This window comes from Teleopsis dalmanni, chromosome 2 (assembly GCF_002237135.1).
Source record: "Teleopsis dalmanni isolate 2A chromosome 2, ASM223713v2, whole genome shotgun sequence".
Lineage (NCBI taxonomy): Eukaryota > Metazoa > Arthropoda > Insecta > Diptera > Diopsidae > Teleopsis > Teleopsis dalmanni.
The window spans coordinates 453,892-472,251 of NC_051847.1; the positions used below are offsets into that span (position 1 = coordinate 453,892).

Consider the following 18,360-nt stretch of genomic DNA (forward strand, 5'->3'; position numbering starts at 1 on the left):
CTATTGAATTGAAAAACAATCACATAATAAATAATAATTGCGTCGTTGGCTTACAGACGGTCAAAAATTTTATTGCACAAATTTTACAAGTTAAAAAATGTGCAAGGGACTTCTCTTCAAATTGTAACTAATCAGCTTTTATAAACATATAGAGTATGTGACTTTGAAGTTTAAATAGGTGGACTACAACATAAACATTATATTTCAAACAGATTGCTTTAATGGGATTCTTACATTACAGCAATTGGCCTTAAAAAACTAAAAAAAAACATTCCCTAAAAATATATACTTTTTGTTAAAATCTTTATTTTCCCAATTTAATTCAACAAATGCTAAATCTTAATAAAAATGTTTAAATTATTGTTAAAAATCAGAAAAAATTTGCGTTCAAAAGCATACCCTTGAGCTTTATGAGAGCAATATGTATCCAAATACGTTCCGTTTTGAAATCTCAATTGATATGTTCTATTTCTGGCTACCAATGCAAAACAAATAACCTAATTGGATGGGTATGCATAATCATCATGAGCCATTTAACCATTATTAGATTTCATCAACGCTAGACCTTGAGCGCTATCAGTTTTTTTTTAAATGTCCTTATGTTGTTCTGTATTTACACATTACAACTTCTGAGATGTTTTCGTTTCATTTACAGTTAGCGAAAATAGCAAATACAAAAAGAAAATAATTTTAACAATTTAATGTATATATAGTTATTAATTTTATTTATTACCATAAGACTCATAAGATAACCGTGTTTCAACTAAAAATTTCCATATGCGATTCAGTATATTTTTCAAGAAGAATAAAACTAACATAACCACATCTGAATTTGACCAATATTTCTTTATTATCTTTACTGTTAATTTAAATTTTTTTGTTCATGTACAATATCCTGCATTTTACAATTTATTAATTAAGTCACACAAACAACAAATTAATTTATTGCAGTTACCATCATCACATCGAATATAAATATTTCGGCTGCTTACTACGATTAAACTGTGTTAACATCTGAATTTCCTTTGCCCTTAAAAAAGGATCACTTGCACTTGAATAAGTTGGTATTTAACCAGAATGCAAGAAAATTCCAACTAAAAGCAACAGCACGAATGCAATTTGCAACACATGTAAATGTGCTTGCTGTGTTTTTTCCATATTTGTGACATGTCATACTACTGGTGTCTTGTCTGTTGGAGTTTATACTCCTTGCATGAGTTGACATATTCCTTGTTTGGACAATATAGCAGATCCTTTTGTTCTATACTCACAATTACTGCCAGCATTGACATTCATTACAAATGTCTCTGAAGTAGATGAATATGCGGCTCGTGTGTTGATTATACAATGAATTTTACTCATACGAAAACCAATGGCATTGCATTTTATTGGAAGTTGTATTAAAACATCATTCCAGGTATTTCATATTCCATGAAGAGAGTTTGCTTACTTTTGCTGCAAGTAATGACTTAATTAACGATAGCTTGCATTTCTTCCCAAGTGCTAACATCCATCGACAAGAACCAAAATGCACTTTTGCAAACTTACCAATCTCTTTGCAATCGCATTGTATAGCCTGATATGCACTTGTTGTGCATCCGCTGGATTCAGTGTGTGCCCAATGGCAATGAAATTCTGATTACGTGAAGCGAACATTTATTGGTGAAAGCTATTTACTCTCATATCAATAATGCAGCAATAAGTGTCAACAATGTCAGCAAACATTTGTTCCATTATTAAAAACTAGCATTTCATGTGTTCGGTATTTGTTGTTTTTGTTGTACTATATGGATAAAGCAAAACGTTTCTTCTTTGGAAATATCATTAAAGCACTTAAGAATATACAAAATTTGATGCAATGGACAAATAAAATATCTGTACATAAAATACCATAATAGGTATTTTTTTTGCAATCAGCGTAGGTATTGCTGCAAATAATATAAATTATGTGTTTGTCAATATTTTTAACTACAACCATCGAACTATGTACATTCAGATAGGATGAAATGCATTACATAGCATTCTTTTTACAAAAAGTAAGGAAATATACAAAACAAAACTTCAGTTCGAAACATATTCCTAAAGATACATTCTCTACTTTAGTATTAGGAATTGCAACATTTAAAAGAGTTGTATTTCTTACAACTTACTGGTCATTTTACTCTTTAAAAGATCAGTTCAATTGTATGTACATAACAATATATTACATCTTTTGAAAACACAGTATAGACTATTTTTCTAATAATGACTATGTTGATTATCCAAACGATATTTATAATAGTCTCAAAACCCACATTTCTAGCTATAATCGGATTTTATCTTTGGATAATTGAGACATCCAGATAAGAGTGATACAAATTTATATATTTAGCCCACTAATCTCCGCGCTGCATTCATCCATCTACTAGCTTTGATTTTATGCTAGACGAATGAAGAATTTTATTATTTTATTTCACATCATTGTGCCTACCCCTGTGGTTGTTACAAATTCAACTTCAAGTCAACAAAATTCTATAACTTTCGACCAAAAGTTATTTCTTTTTGAAATAAATTTGCTTTTTTTTCTAATTAATGATTTAATAGAGACCGTTATGTAAACTCCGAGTGAACTCTTTGTTATTATGGTATTGTTTTTTGCTAGCTGAAATATTATGGAATGCGGATATAAGTTACTATATGTTTCTTTTGTCTTTTCTCTTATTTTTTGTATTGATGTTTTGTTAGTTTCAAATAATATATTTTTGAGAAAGTCATCCAAAAGTACTTTCATATCTCTCTTTACAATTTCTCTTCATACTTTATACTTAGAAATTATAAGATAAAAATTAAAAATATTTTAGATATTTTAACAAAATAAAACACATTCTACTACATCACTTAACGCTTTTAACTACATCATGTGTTTTATTTCACCACCAAATCCTATTATCTGATGATTCTAAGCGCGCTGGAATACTAAAATATTATTCTTTTGTTTCAAAATAAGCTTACATTGCTTCTTAGTTTTTATTTAAAATCTACATTTAAAACAACAAATCACAAAAACATTGTCTTATAAAGAATTTACAATTGAAAAGATGTGTCAATCTTGTAACAACAACACAATCACATATTCACACTCCACACTCTGCATTCCACATCCCAAACGCTAAACATAGTGTTCACTACGAACACACGTACACATATATACACGCAATGCAGCAGCCAAGAAAGCAATTGCAAAAAACAAGAAATGTTACACTTACATTTCAATACTCACTTACAGATAAATTCATAGAAAAACTACAGTAAAGTGGAATTTTGTAAATCTGTGAGCACACATGCACGCACTGCACCACAAACACACTTGCAAGTACGTACATTTTAGCTCACATAAATTCATTTCGAGCAGCACAAAAATTTAAACGGACCTAAGCGTATGAGTAATATAAATTTTCTTGTGAATTTAAGCTTTATTGTGTTTATGTGGGAAGCTCTGTACTTCTGCTTGAAATGTCAATGCATTCGAGACTCTGGCGTGGCTTCTTCTGTAGGAGCTGTTGCCTTTACTCACCAAAATTTTTGTTATCAGGCCTCAGCTCGTGTTTGTAGATACGAGTGTGCATTTTATATCCGTTCGTACTTTCTTTTCGATTTGGAAGTGTACATAAATTTTTATTTTTACTTATCCTTGTAAGTAAAGATGCAATTTCTGTTAAATCAGCAACTAAAAATCTTTTACATCGTTCAATTACTCGAAACTGAGAATAACGAAGTTACAAGTTACAAGTTACAAGTCACAAGTCATAGAAACTGTTGTCGTTTATGCGATAAAAGGGCTAAATTAAATTCATTTAAAAAATGAACTTATGTAACTATTTTAGTTACATTTACTGTATTCGCCTCAACTTCTTTCGACTTATCCAAACTTGATTGTGTCAGTAAAAAAACGCCTTATCTCAATAAAAACATCAATTTTACAATTGCAGCGAACTCAAAGTTCGAGCATAAATAATACATTTCAATAAATTTTGCATACGACCGCAATTAATTTATTTTAATTTATTTGCAACAAAATGCGTATCAGAATTAATTTTCACAAATTTCAACAATAAACGAAATAACGATAAAAGTAAATTAAAAGCAGAGGTAGACGCATTGTCACTGTTGTAACATGAAACGTGGTTCCAGCACCCTAGCTCCTTTGGGTGACGCACGTGTTCGGTTATTTTTGCAGTTTATTATGCAAACGAGAGTAAATAAGTGATAAAAAACTATCGCATTGACTTCAAACATAATACCACCTTGAGCACGGTCAACAACAGTCTGCTGTGGGCGTTGTGACCAGCGCACGCGGTCAAAACCAGAATCCAAGAGGTGTTCACAAAAGTGAACGTGCAACGTGAACTGCTTACTGGGTCAATTATTTAATGTAACTTTATTGAACGTCAGTGTCCTGCCTAATTTATGATGCCTATATATACATTAAACTTCGACACAACGAGCAACGTTGGCGACTCCTAAAATGCAAATAAAACTGCTTAAATTGGTTTCACCCTCAAATATAGAGTCGTCGAATACGACAAACGATATGACAGTTTAGTGGCAATAACGTGGCAGTTTGGCATCGAGCGATAATGACTTATTGCTCATAAATCCAATTTGCAACACAATATTTATGACCTTCTACTCAATATAACCAAACCATGCTAACTGGCATTATGTACCCAACGGAACAACACATAAGTGAAAAGCACTTAGCGCACAGGTTCTCAGAAATCAGCTGTAGCAGCCATACCCTTACTGTTCCAGGATCTGTAACCACATAATTCATAAATTTCCAATTTCAAATGTTTTGTTTTTACAACTGTTTAGACAGTTTTTCATCCACTCCCCATCCCATTCATCTAACAAATCGTACCACTGTGGCACACTGCTCAGCCTGCCACGGACATTTTAATGCCCTGACACAGACATTTATGCAGTGGCACTTCCAATAATTGGCAGCTATCAGCCATAATATCCTGTGTTTGCTTTGCTTTGGTATCCTCCCACTGCGCTGCTGCTCATCAAACATGACAAAAAGAAAACATTGCAAACATAATTCGACCGCGTTCTCTTAAGAATACTTCATGCATCTAATACAGACATAAATTACAGAAAACACAACTCACAGCGATAATCGGGAGGTCTCTGTGTATGCTGACCTATGCTGCGTTTTGCGAATTTATGAAATTTAATTGTTTGTTAAGCACGGCATTGAATTCTATCATAATTAAATTGTAACGTAACTGTAATCTTTTAGTTGGGAATTGCAAATTTTATTAAATATTTTACGAACACTATGTTTCACAATCATGTTATTCCAATTAGTTTGCACTCAATGCTCCATTAAAAGCATTGAGTGTTTGCATGTGATATTATCATTGAGCAATATTATAGACAACAGTATATCTTGAAATAAATTTTATGTACAATAACTCCCAATTACTACAATTATATTTATATGGATGTTGATTCAAGTTTTTCATATTTTTTTCAGAAATACACCTTAAATTCACTTTTTGCATATTATTTTTAAAAATCTCCTAATTTTAATGAAAAAAAAAATATATTCTTATATGTATATTAGTTCAAATTTTATAAGTAAAGTAGTTCACAATTGCTTTCCAGGTCAAATCGTCAATACTCCACAAAAGCTCATCAGAAAGAAAAATTACAAAAATTTAATTTAATTCTTTATTGATTTGTACATTTAATGGCCAATGAGGAAATTGACTGTGGCACGAGCGACTGGTACAGCATATTTTCTTACTTGTATATTTTTATTTGCATTCACTTTGCAACCACAAACGGCAGTGCACTGAAAGCAGCAATTGTTGCCATTGCAGGGTTGCCACAATTGCTATTGCTACTTGCAATTATGCAAATGAATCTGTTAACACACACAAAAGCATTCAACACACTTAAACCATTCAACCATTTTGACTTATTTCATCAACATTCGAAAACATTAATTATAATCGCCACAAATTTGACTGTATAGTGATGCACACATGGATGTGCCATTCCACAGAACTACATTTTTTTATTAAATAATTTTCTTTCCTTCTTACAGGAAGACATGGTCTGTCTATCGTGCACAGCGACAGGAGAGCGTGTTTGCCTTGCAGCTGAAGGATTTGGTAACCGACATTGTTTCCTTGAAAATATAGCAGACAAGAACGTGCCACCGGACTTATCACAATGCGTATTCGTTATTGAACAGGCTTTGTCAGTGCGGGCGTTGCAAGAATTGGTAACGGCTGCAGGATCAGAGACGGTGGGTGAATATTGAAAATGTTTATAGACAATACACAGTACTTACTTAGTATACACATAAATCAGTTCATAAGTCCATAAACCATTATGTTATTGGCATTCAAAGATTACACAAATGCAACGTATATCGAAATAATACATAGAATTAGTTCTCGGCGAACAGAAGTGTTGGAACATCACGTATTCTCGTTTCTTTCGCCTACTAATTTGTTTACTTTGAATTTTTTGTATTATTACATTAAAATATTTTAAAAAATTAATAAACTGTGTTTGCTCTTCATATGTTAACTAACAATTATTAAAAATAATATCCAATAATATTCCTTGATTATTTTCTTCTTTTATTTTATGTTATGTACCTTGTTCCACTTGTACTCCCCATATCTGGCGCTTTACATAAATATACACATATAAAATAAAAATTTTATATCATCTGTCCTGGTAAAAAAAAATTGACACTCAATGTAATAAACACAAAACCAAGTATTAATATATTAATAATAAAAACTATTCAAAAATTGTATGTATTCTATCTCATTAATTTTATTACAAACTACTATCTCTTCGCACAACAATTAACAATAACTTTCTCTTTTTACAATATTCGCTCGCAAAACTCCATTTATTCGCAAAAGGATCCAAAATTTGTAAGTATACAGAAAGGTTAAGGGAGAATAGCACTGCAACTTAATTATTTGTACCTGAACCGCTTATCGCTTATGTTTATGTATACGTCTTAATATTTTTAATAATTATTTTAAAAATTAATGTCATTGTCGCTGTGTAATTCTTATAACTTTCTGTATATTTTTCTCTTTCTAACTTTTGTAGCTTTTCGCTAATTTAAGAAATTTATTTGCTAAAACGATGGTTTTGAGTTAAGATGACTACTCGTTTGTCACATAAAGCAATGTCACTAAAACTTTACAGTTTGGTAGTAACTGCATAATCCAATATCAAAACAGTGAGTCTGTGCATATGAAAAACAGAGACAAATAATGTGCTTATCAACATCTTACTCTGCCGACCAATTACACAAACCATAACACAATTTTTGACTTACAATGCAAAATTAAAAAAAAAAAAACATTCAAAACATCGATCCTAAACACTTTTATTTTTACTTTTACTTCTCTACTCTAATATACATACATCTTATCTTATGTCTCATGTATTGTACTTTACAAAGCTCACTGTTATGCTTCGGTAGTGTAGCGTTGATAATTTGACTGAATATATTATCTTTTATGCCATACTTCTTTTATTTTAATTTTCAATTATTCAGGGTAAAGGCACTGGTTCTGGTCATAGAACCTTGCTGTACGGCAATGCCATACTTCTACGTCATCATAACAGTGATATGGTAGGTAACACCATATGTGCTCATAACTTTTTTGAGGTTTTACTTATAAATTTTCCTCTAGTACTTGGCTTGCCTGTCTACATCGTCATCAAATGACAAACTATCCTTCGATGTTGGCTTACAAGAGCATAGTCAAGGCGAAGCATGTTGGTGGACAGTTCACCCAGCAAGCAAACAACGCTCAGAGGGTGAGAAAGTACGTGTGGGTGATGATTTAATTCTGGTATCTGTTGCAACCGAACGTTATTTGGTATGTTGATATTTTAAGCTACCCAACATAAATAGCTGTACATATAGCATATGTGAGGTTTCTCCTAATTCCTTTAATATTTCACAGCACACAACCAAGGAGAACGAACAGTCGATTGTGAATGCCAGCTTCCATGTAACACATTGGTCAGTGCAACCCTACGGTACTGGCATTTCACGCATGAAATATGTTGGTTATGTTTTTGGTGGGGACGTGTTACGTTTCTTTCACGGTGGTGATGAGTGTTTAACAATACCAAGCACATGGGGACGAGAGGCTGGCCAAAAGTAAAATTTCTGCGGATTGTTTGAATATAGAAACAATGCGTTAAAAAAGTTTTGTTTTTTTAGTATTGTTGTGTATGAAGGCGGATCTGTAATGTCACAGGCACGTTCCCTATGGCGTCTGGAACTAGCCAGAACCAAATGGACTGGAGGTTTCATTAACTGGTATCATCCTATGCGTATTCGACATATTACAACAGGACGTTACTTGGGCGTTAACGAAAACAACGAATTGATTTTGGTATTAAAAAGAACTTTAGTTTGACTTAAAAGCAATGTGCAAAGAATTTTTTATGAATAAGGACAGCTCTTAGAAAGAATGTTTTTATTTCAGTTAGTATTGATAATCATTTGTATAAGACAGACAAGAGTATGTTTTAAATGATGAAGACGATTCTATTTTTTAAAGTCACATAACTAATTTCCTTAATGGAATGTGTCGAATCATTATTCCTTGAAACAATTATTTACTCACTTTCATATTGAACATTAATTTAAATAATATAACAAAAAAGTATTTCTGAAAATGCACAGGTTAAAAAGGAAGAAGCTTCAATAGCATCAACGACTTTCTGCTTACGGCAGGAAAAGGACGACGAGAAAAAAGTGCTGGAAGACAAAGACTTGGAAGTGATTGGTTCACCTATTATTAAATATGGTGATACCACTGTCATAGTGCAGCACTGTGAATCTTGTTTATGGCTCAGTTATAAAAGTTACGAAACTAAAAAGAAGGGCGTCGGAAAAGTTGAAGAGAAACAAGCTATACTACATGAAGAAGGTAAAATGGATGATTGCTTAGATTTCTCCCGCTCACAAGAAGAGGAGTCAAAAACTGCGCGTGTAATACGCAAGTGCAGCAGTCTATTTACGCAATTTATAAAGTAAGTACCAAATCTCTCAATGCTCTTGACATCAGAAGTCAAACAACAGGAATTAAAATTTTCTCATATTTCAGTGCTTTAGAAACATTGCAAGGTAATCGTCGACATTCAATATTTTTTCAGAAAGTGAATCTTAACGAAATGGTTATGTGCCTGGAAGACTTAATTAATTATTTTTCACAACCAGAAGATGATATGGGTAAGTTTAAAGGGTATGCATTCTCTAGAAAAAAAAGTGTTTATCTATTTCTTCCTATTTGCAGAACATGAAGAAAAACAGAATCGGTTTCGCGCTTTGCGCAACCGACAAGACCTCTTTCAAGAGGAGGGCGTTCTTAACTTAATTCTAGAAGCAATTGATAAAATTAATGTTATAACTTCACAGGGTTTCTTGGCCAGCTTTCTAGCTGGCGATGAAACAGGTCAAAGTTGGGACTTAATCTCTACGTATTTGTATCAACTTTTGGCCGCTATTATTAAAGGAAACCATACAAATTGCGCACAATTCGCCAACAGTAATCGTTTGAATTGGTTGTTTTCACGCTTAGGTTCACAAGCTTCTAGTGAAGGTTCGGGAATGTTGGATGTTCTTCATTGCGTGTTGATCGATTCTCCAGAAGCTTTAAATATGATGCGCGACGAACACATCAAAGTCATAATCTCACTGCTTGAAAAACATGGTCGAGATCCTAAAGTCTTAGATGTGTTATGCTCTCTTTGTGTAGGTAATGGTGTTGCAGTACGTTCATCCCAAAACAATATATGTGATTTTTTACTGCCCGGTAGGAATTTGTTATTGCAAACTCAATTAGTAGATCATGTAGCCAGGTAAATGAAAATCAAATTCATCAAATAAGACCTCTTATATTCTTTTTAATTAGTATACGTCCTAATATATTCGTTGGCCGTGTAGAAGGTTCTGCTATGTATCAAAAATGGTACTTTGAAGTTACAATGGATCATATTGAACAAACCACACATATGATGCCACATCTGCGTATTGGTTGGGCAAATACCTCTGGGTAAATTGCGTTCGTGTTTTCATATTTTAAATTATGTTCAACTAAGCAGATTTCATTACTAGTTATGTTCCGTATCCTGGTGGTGGAAAAAAGTGGGGGGGTAATGGAGTTGGAGATGATCTTTATTCATTTGGTTTCGATGGTGCTTGTCTTTGGACAGGAGGACGTAGAACTTTAGTTGTGGATAATGTACCTGAAGAACCCTTTATAAGAAAAGGAGACGTAATTGGAGTAGCAATTGATTTATCCATACCTATTATTACATTTACATTTAATGGCATAAAAATCCGCGGATCTTTCAGAGATTTCAACTTAGATGGCATGTTTTTTCCAGTTATGAGCTGTTCATCAAAATTGAGGTTATTTTAATATAGAAAAAAATATATGAACTTTTTAATAATTCTTGTTGCTATCGTTATAATAGTTGCCGCTTTCTCTTTGGAGGTGATCATGGACGTCTTAAATTTGCTCCTCCACTTGGTTTTTCTCCATTAGTGCAATGCCTAATGCCACATCAAATTCTTAGTTTAGATCCGTGTTTTTATTTTGGTAATTTAAACAAAAATGTATTGGCTGGTCCATGGTTGATTGAGGATGATACAGCCTTTGTACCAAATCCAGTTGACACATCTGGGGTATCTCTGCCGTCTTCAGTTGATCAAATAAAAGAAAAACTTGCCGAAAATATACATGAAATGTGGGCATTAAACAAAATTGAGGCAGGCTGGAGTTGGGGCGAACATAGAGATGACTATCATCGTATACATCCTTGTTTGACACAATTCGAGAAACTACCACCAGCTGAGAAACGCTACGATAACCAATTAGCTGTACAAACACTAAAGTAGAACATTTGAATTTATATAAAACAAATATTAATTTTTTTCCCTTCGTTGCAGAACTATTGTTTCTTTAGGCTATTACATCACCATGGATAAACCACCAGCTCGTATACGTCCAGTTCGTTTACCAAATGAAATTTTTATGCAAGCAAATGGATACAAGCCAGCACCCTTAGATCTTAGTGCTGTAACTCTAACACCAAAACTTGAGGAACTTGTTGATCAGCTAGCTGAAAATACTCATAATCTTTGGGCCAGGGAACGCATACAACAGGGCTGGACTTATGGTCTCAATGAGGACTCCGACAACCATCGGAGTCCACATTTGGTGCCATACTCAAAGGTTGACGAAGCAATTAAAAAGGCCAATAGAGATACAGCTTCCGAAACTGTACGTACCTTACTAGTATACGGGTATGTGCTAGATCCTCCAACAGGAGAAGGCAATGAGGCATTACTTGCTGAAGCCTTGCGGTTAAAGTTTGCGGCTTTTCGTACTTATCGTGTTGAGCGTAATTATGCTGTCACATCCGGAAAGTGGTATTTTGAGTTCGAAGTGCTAACATCAGGACCAATGAGAGTAGGCTGGGCTCGTGCCGACTGCCACCCTGGTGCAATGTTAGGAAGCGAAGATACCAGCTGGGCTTTTGATGGTCACAATGTAAGTGAATTAAATTTTGAATAAATTTAAATTTAATAAATAATAATTTTGAAAATTATGAATAATGTGAATAATGGGAATAATAAACCTTAAAATAAATGGTTAAAGAATAACAATTCTTTTCCATACAAATTTTTAAAGAATTAATTAAATTCGTTATTGAAAAAAACCATAGGTCACAAAAATGCATGCGGGCTCAATAGAACACTTTGGTGTTCGCTACGAGGCGGGCGATGTAATCGGTTGTTTCATAGATGCCAAGGAACAAACCATCAGTAAGGATTAAGAAATTGCCAGCATTCAGTATAGAGTTTAACTGCAGTTTATACACTTTTTTTTTTAATTTTTTTAATTAATTTTAATTTATTCTTCATTTTTAACATCTAACAATTTCGTCTTATCATAGTTTCACTAATTTATCGTACTTAACGTGTTTAATTTTTGGAAATTGATTTTATCTAATTAATAAAGCAATTAGGGGGCAAATTCAAGATTCAACTAAATATATAATCTAAGTTTAATCTATTTCTAAATTATTTTCTTAATTTATATATCAATCATAATCATTTTATCTTCAATTAACAACGATATCTTTAGGAAGAAAAGATTTACGGTGGCACAAGTGAGCCTTTTGGCAAACAATGCGGACCAGGGGATATTGTTGGTGTTTTCTTAGATCTCACCGATCACACAATCAGTAAGAATACTTTAATTGTTGTGAACAAAAACATATGCTTTCAATAGTTGCTAAATCTACAAGTACAAAAACCAGCCGATCCTAACCAATCCAACAACCAACGATCCAATTTGTTCGTATCCCATGTAACAGTATTTTTCGTATTATACATGTTGTATGCAGCTAGCATAGGTGCACTAGAAGTCCTTTTGTAAATTGAATCCTTGAATTTGGAACACGAAAAAATCACAGCTAAAAACGCCTCAATTTGTTGTGAATTAAAATGGAAACTGCACATAATTAATATTTTAATTCAAATTGTACCTCTTTGCTCTGCTTCTCAAACATAATATCTATCCTTCTTATCGCATTTTTGTTGATTTTGTTACATTTTCTTTTCATACTCCACATATATAAGACTAACAAGTTTGACTATAGAGTTAAAAACTGTTACACAGAACTAAGTTCTTGTGTGAGCATGAAATATAACAAACCGTGTTATGCAATTAAAGATGCACGATTCATAAATGAACTGACATCACATATAATAATTATGCATGGTCCAGACATACTAGTAGAGGACCCTAATATACACTTGGCATGTATTTAATCTGTTTTGGCTGCAATATAACTGCTTGCTTATTAGCTTGTGGCTGTAATCGCCACTGGCGTTGAATGCATTTCTAATAACGAATCAACTATATTCTAAGACCTTTTACTTTCCATGTTTAGGTTTCTCATTGAACGGCGAACTGTTGATGGATGCCCTAGGCGGAGAAACTACATTTGCTGATGTCACAGCAGAAGGTGTGGGCTTTGTTCCGGCTTGTACACTTGGCGTTGGTCAGAAAGCTCGCCTCATTTATGGTCAAGATGTAGATTCACTCAAATTCTTTACTACTTGTGGTCTACAAGAGGGTTACGAACCATTTTGTGTGTATGTTCTATGTAGCTTACGTATAATTATGTTTATATAAATATACAAAAATATTTGAAATCCTTACAGTAATATGCGCCGGCCAGTCACGCATTGGTACACAAAAGATCAACCCATTTTCGAGAACACAGAGGATATGCCAGATTGTCGCATCGATGTAACACGTATTCCTGGCGGTGCTGATACACCACCGCATTTGAAAATTTCCCACAATACCTTCGAAACGATGGAGAAGGCTAATTGGGAATTTTTAAGGCTTTCTCTGCCAGTAACTTGCATGAGTCAGTTTATAAATGAAGCCGAGAAAGCTCATCGATGGGAGCAAATCAAAGCGAGGCAATATCAGCTTATCCGCGAAGCTCAAGAAGTGGCTCAGCAACAGCAGCAATCTACTGTACAAATGGACCATATGTTGAAAAGCGGCTTCACAATGAATGACATTAAAGGACTACATCGCAATTTTGATGATACCACTGAAGCAGATGAGAATATAATGCGTGGGCCTCTACGACCAGCTCGCAAAGGTTCAATCTCTCGTAATATAACTTTTGAAAATGATTTGACCATGCCTGAAGAAATGCGACGCTCAACATCAGCAATCGATATGAATGGTCTGGAAGACGGCATGGATGATAAAAAGAAACGCGGCCGCAGTCCATTCAAATTCTTCTCCAAAAAGTCTCGTGATCAAAGTAAAGACAAGATGACGGGTCGCACTAATGAAGTTTCATTAGAACGTAGAAACACTGTGGCTCATGGCCGTAATGTAGTGAACGCTCAAATGGCGACAAAAACACCCACACTGCGCTTGAACAATGTAAGAGCTAAAAACTGCAAATATATGTTATTAAACTGAAAACGATCACTTACTAATTTTTTTAATTGCAGACTGAAATGCCTCAAACACCAGTCGCTGGTCCAAAAGCTCTAAGTGGGGGTACCTTAGGTCAGTCACCAGTAGAAGGTTCTGGCACTGAAATATTCGATTCAGAATGCTTAAAACTCATTAACGAGTATTTTTATGGTATTCGCATATTTCCTGGTCAAGATCCCACTCATGTCTATGTTGGTTGGGTAACAACTCAATACCACTTACATAGCAAGGAGTTCAATAAATCGAAAGTACGTCGGGGTACGGTAATTATTGAAGATGACTATGAAATTCCCATTGAACGGATTGACCGACAAAGCTGTTATGTCGTACGTACTGATGAACTTTTTAATGAAGTTACACAAGATGCCGCTGGCAAGGGAGCATCCCAAGGCATGTTCATTGGCTGTTTTGTTGACACTGCAACTGGTATAATCCGATTCACTTGTGAGGGTAAAGAAACTTCACACCGTTGGATGATGGAGCCAGATACCAAGTTGTTTCCTGCTATTTTTGTTGAAGCGACCAGCAAAGAAATTTTACAAATAGAATTAGGCCGCACGCCAACTACTCTGCCACTTTCAGCTGCTGTACTTCCTACTAGTGACAAACATATCAACCCACAATCGCCACCTCGTTTGAAGGTTCAATGTTTACGCCCACACCAATGGGCACGAGTACCTAACACTGCTCTTCAAGTGCACGCACTAAAATTATCAGACATACGTGGCTGGTCAATGCTTTGCGAAGATCCTGTTTCAATGCTTGCCTTACATATTCCAGAAGAAGATCGCTGCATTGATATATTAGAGCTAATTGAAATGGAAAAATTATTATCTTTCCATTCTCATACTCTTACTCTTTATGCTGCTTTATGCTATCAATCCAATTATAGAGCCGCTCATGCTCTTTGCCAACATGTAGACCAGAAACAATTACTTTACGCTATAAGATCGGAATATATGAGTGGGCCACTACGTCAAGGCTTTTACGACCTCTTGATAGCCTTACACTTAGAATCACATGCTACAACTATGGAAGCTTGCAAAAATGAGTACATAACTCCACTGGGACCAGAGCTGAAAGAACTTTATGGCGACGATGAAATGTGTCACTCTTTGCGATCACTTATCACTGAATCTGTAAGACCACAACTGTGTATGACAGAAATAACGTAAGTAACTCAATATACTTTACTTTGTACAACATTAAGTACAGTTATATCCTGGCATTGAGAATATATTTATATGAAAGCGTTTAATTAGCACTATCCAATTCATTAAAAGCAATTATAATACTTAGTCCAGGACATAATTACACTTTCTCTTGCACAACATTTTACTCAAACAACTCTTACCTTTCTATCATCTACAAACAAAATCTCTTTTCTTATTTTTCACTTTCGATCGTGCACGATATTTATTCTTTACTGTTTATATATATCACTATATATCCCGCACGTGCTTTAAATACATCTCACCATATTCCTGTTGCTAATCCACGCAGACCCCCAGTGATATCCCAAACATCTAGTATGCCAAGTGTTTCTAGTGAGCCGATTCCCAATATCGACCAACTCTACTCCCCCAAATTCCCCTTAGAAGTAGTCAGGGAGTTCGTTATGGAGGCATTGAAGGAAGCTGTTGAAGTAAATCAAGTTCATAATAGAGATCCCATTGGCTGGACGAACGAGAACTTATTTTTGTAAGTATAACAAAAGTAATCTTATTTCACATTCTCGTTAATTTGAAAATAATTGCTTAAGACCGTTAATAAAACTTACGGATCGCTTGCTACTAGTTGGTGTCCTTACTGATCAAGATGTACAAAAATTACTCGTAATGGTGGATCCAGAAACTTGGGATCTAACATTTCAAAAAGGTACATATTTCAATTGAGAAGAAATGATAAGCACTAAACTAAAAATAATTTTAGATGGAAAAGACGAACATCGAAAAGGCTTGCTAACTATGAAAATGGCTGAAGGTGCAAAGCTTCAAATGTGTTACTTGTTACATCATTTATACGATATACAACTACGTCATAGAGTTGAAAGTATAATAGCTTTTTCACATGACTTTGTTGGTGATTTACAAACAGATCAACTTCGTCGTTACATTGAAATCAAGCAATCTGATCTTCCAAGTGCTGTGGCGGCTAAAAAGACAAAAGAGTTTCGCTGCCCCCCAAGAGAGCAAATGAACCAAATACTTTGTTTCAAAAATCTTGAACCAGACGATCAAGAAAATTGTACATGCGGCATTGATTTACGAGGCCGGTTGTATGATTTTCATGACAGCCTTATGAAAAAGGTATCATTGAATGCTTTGCAGGAGCCTGATGAGCCAGAAGGCAATGCAATTGAGGAAGTCAAAGCGGGACCAATAACTAAAATTTATAACTTTATTAATGCAGTCAAAGAACTCGAAGAGGGACCTAAGGAAATTGAAGAACCTGAAAAGAAAACGCCAGAGGAAGTATTCCGCAAAGTGCTTATCAAAACGATTGTCAGTTGGGCTGAAGAGTCACAGATTGAGAACCCAAAACTGGTGCGTGAAATGTTTAGTCTTCTTGTACGCCAATATGACACCGTAGGTGAATTGGTTCGAGCATTGGAAAAGACATACGTAATCAATAATAAAGCACGTGATGATGTGGCGGAAATGTGGGTTGGTTTAAGCCAAATCCGAGCTTTGCTTCCTGTGCAAATGAGCCAAGAAGAAGAAGAGCTCATGCGAAAAAGGCTTTGGAAATTAGTGAACAACGCTACTTTCTTCCAGCATCCAGATTTGATACGAATATTACGAGTTCATGAGAACGTAATGGCAGTTATGATGAACACCTTAGGAAGGCGAGCACAAGCACAAAGTGACGCACCAACGCAGCCTGAAGGTATTGAAGGAACACCACCCAAAGAGAAGGATACATCTCATGAAATGGTTGTTGCTTGTTGTCGTTTCCTTTGCTATTTTTGCAGAACTGGCCGCCAAAATCAAAAGGCAATGTTTGATCACTTCGATTTCTTGCTAGACAATGCTAACATATTATTAGCAAGACCAAGCTTACGCGGTTCTACTCCATTAGACGTGGCATATTCAAGCTTAATGGAGAACACAGAACTAGCTCTGGCACTTAGAGAACATTATCTGGAAAAGATTGCAGTATACTTGTCACGTTGTGGCTTACAAAGTAATTCAGAACTGGTAGAGAAAGGATATCCTGATTTAGGGTGGGATCCTGTAGAAGGCGAACGTTATTTAGATTTCTTACGCTACTGCGTATGGGTTAATGGCGAGAGTGTAGAAGAAAACGCTAACCTTGTCATTCGTCTTCTTATCCGTCGTCCAGAATGTTTAGGGCCGGCTCTAAGAGGAGAAGGAGAAGGTCTGTTTCGAGCAATAGTCGAAGCTAATCGTATGTCCGAACGCATTTCAGATCGATGCAAAATGCAAGACGAAGCAGAAGGAACAATCGCAGGTCTTAACTTTACACATCCTTTGCCAGAAAGTGATGAAGATGAGGATTATATTGACACTGGTGCTGCTATTTTGAACTTCTATTGCACGCTCGTTGATTTGTTAGGTAGATGTGCGCCAGATATATCTGTTATTGAACAAGGCAAAAACGAATCCCTAAGAGCTAGAGCTATTTTGAGATCTCTTGTGCCACTAGAAGACTTACAAGGTGTTTTAAGCCTAAAATTCACATTAACGCAAACCGCACCAGGCGAAGAAAAACCAAAATCAGATATGCCATCAGGGCTACTGCCAAATAACAAACAAAGTATTGTACTCTTTTTGGAAAGGGTATATGGTATTGAAACACAAGATCTCTTCTACCGTTTATTAGAAGATGCATTTTTACCTGATTTACGCACAGCTACTATACTCGATAAGAGCGACGGCTCTGAAAGTGATATGGCCCTTTCGATGAACCGATATATTGGCAATTCAATTCTGCCACTACTCATAAAGCACTCAAAGTTTTATAATGAGGCAGAAAATTATGCCAGCTTATTGGATGCTACATTGCACACGGTCTATAGATTATCTAAGAACCGTATGCTCACAAAGGGCCAAAGAGAAGCAGTGTCAGACTTTCTAGTAGCACTAACGTCCCAAATGCAACCTGCCATGTTGTTAAAACTTTTGCGCAAGTTGACAGTGGATGTTTCTAAGCTATCCGAATATACAACAGTGGCTTTAAGGGTTTGTAATTATATTAATTTTATTTATATTAGAATTACTCTGAGTTATTTTGTTTTACATTT

The 18,360-nt window shown here is 35.0% G+C and overlaps 1 protein-coding gene across 14 annotated transcripts in view; it reads left to right on the forward strand.

Annotated features, from left to right (window-relative positions):
• Positions 1-18,360, forward strand: part of LOC119685028 (ryanodine receptor) — a 47,657-nt gene that overhangs the window by 19,694 nt on the left and 9,603 nt on the right. For 3 of the 14 annotated variants that reach the window (XM_038099212.1, XM_038099208.1, XM_038099211.1), the window contains 19 exons: positions 6,098-6,301; positions 7,586-7,663; positions 7,725-7,913; positions 8,001-8,200; positions 8,264-8,438; positions 8,732-9,081; positions 9,156-9,280; positions 9,345-9,909; positions 9,963-10,103; positions 10,166-10,462; positions 10,528-10,947; positions 11,003-11,606; positions 11,782-11,881; positions 13,015-13,219; positions 13,289-14,036; positions 14,108-15,264; positions 15,642-15,794; positions 15,856-15,971; positions 16,026-18,298. In XM_038099212.1, the coding sequence (XP_037955140.1) occupies positions 6,098-6,301; positions 7,586-7,663; positions 7,725-7,913; positions 8,001-8,200; positions 8,264-8,438; positions 8,732-9,081; positions 9,156-9,280; positions 9,345-9,909; positions 9,963-10,103; positions 10,166-10,462; positions 10,528-10,947; positions 11,003-11,606; positions 11,782-11,881; positions 13,015-13,219; positions 13,289-14,036; positions 14,108-15,264; positions 15,642-15,794; positions 15,856-15,971; positions 16,026-18,298 (8,100 nt within the window). Of the gene's footprint in view, positions 1-6,097; positions 6,302-6,935; positions 6,948-7,585; positions 7,664-7,724; positions 7,914-8,000; positions 8,201-8,263; positions 8,439-8,731; positions 9,082-9,155; positions 9,281-9,344; positions 9,910-9,962; positions 10,104-10,165; positions 10,463-10,527; positions 10,948-11,002; positions 11,607-11,781; positions 11,882-12,203; positions 12,304-13,014; positions 13,220-13,288; positions 14,037-14,107; positions 15,265-15,596; positions 15,795-15,855; positions 15,972-16,025; positions 18,299-18,360 lie in introns of all 14 variants that reach the window. The other 11 variants (XM_038099198.1, XM_038099202.1, XM_038099199.1 and 8 more) reach the window with 7 other exon arrangements.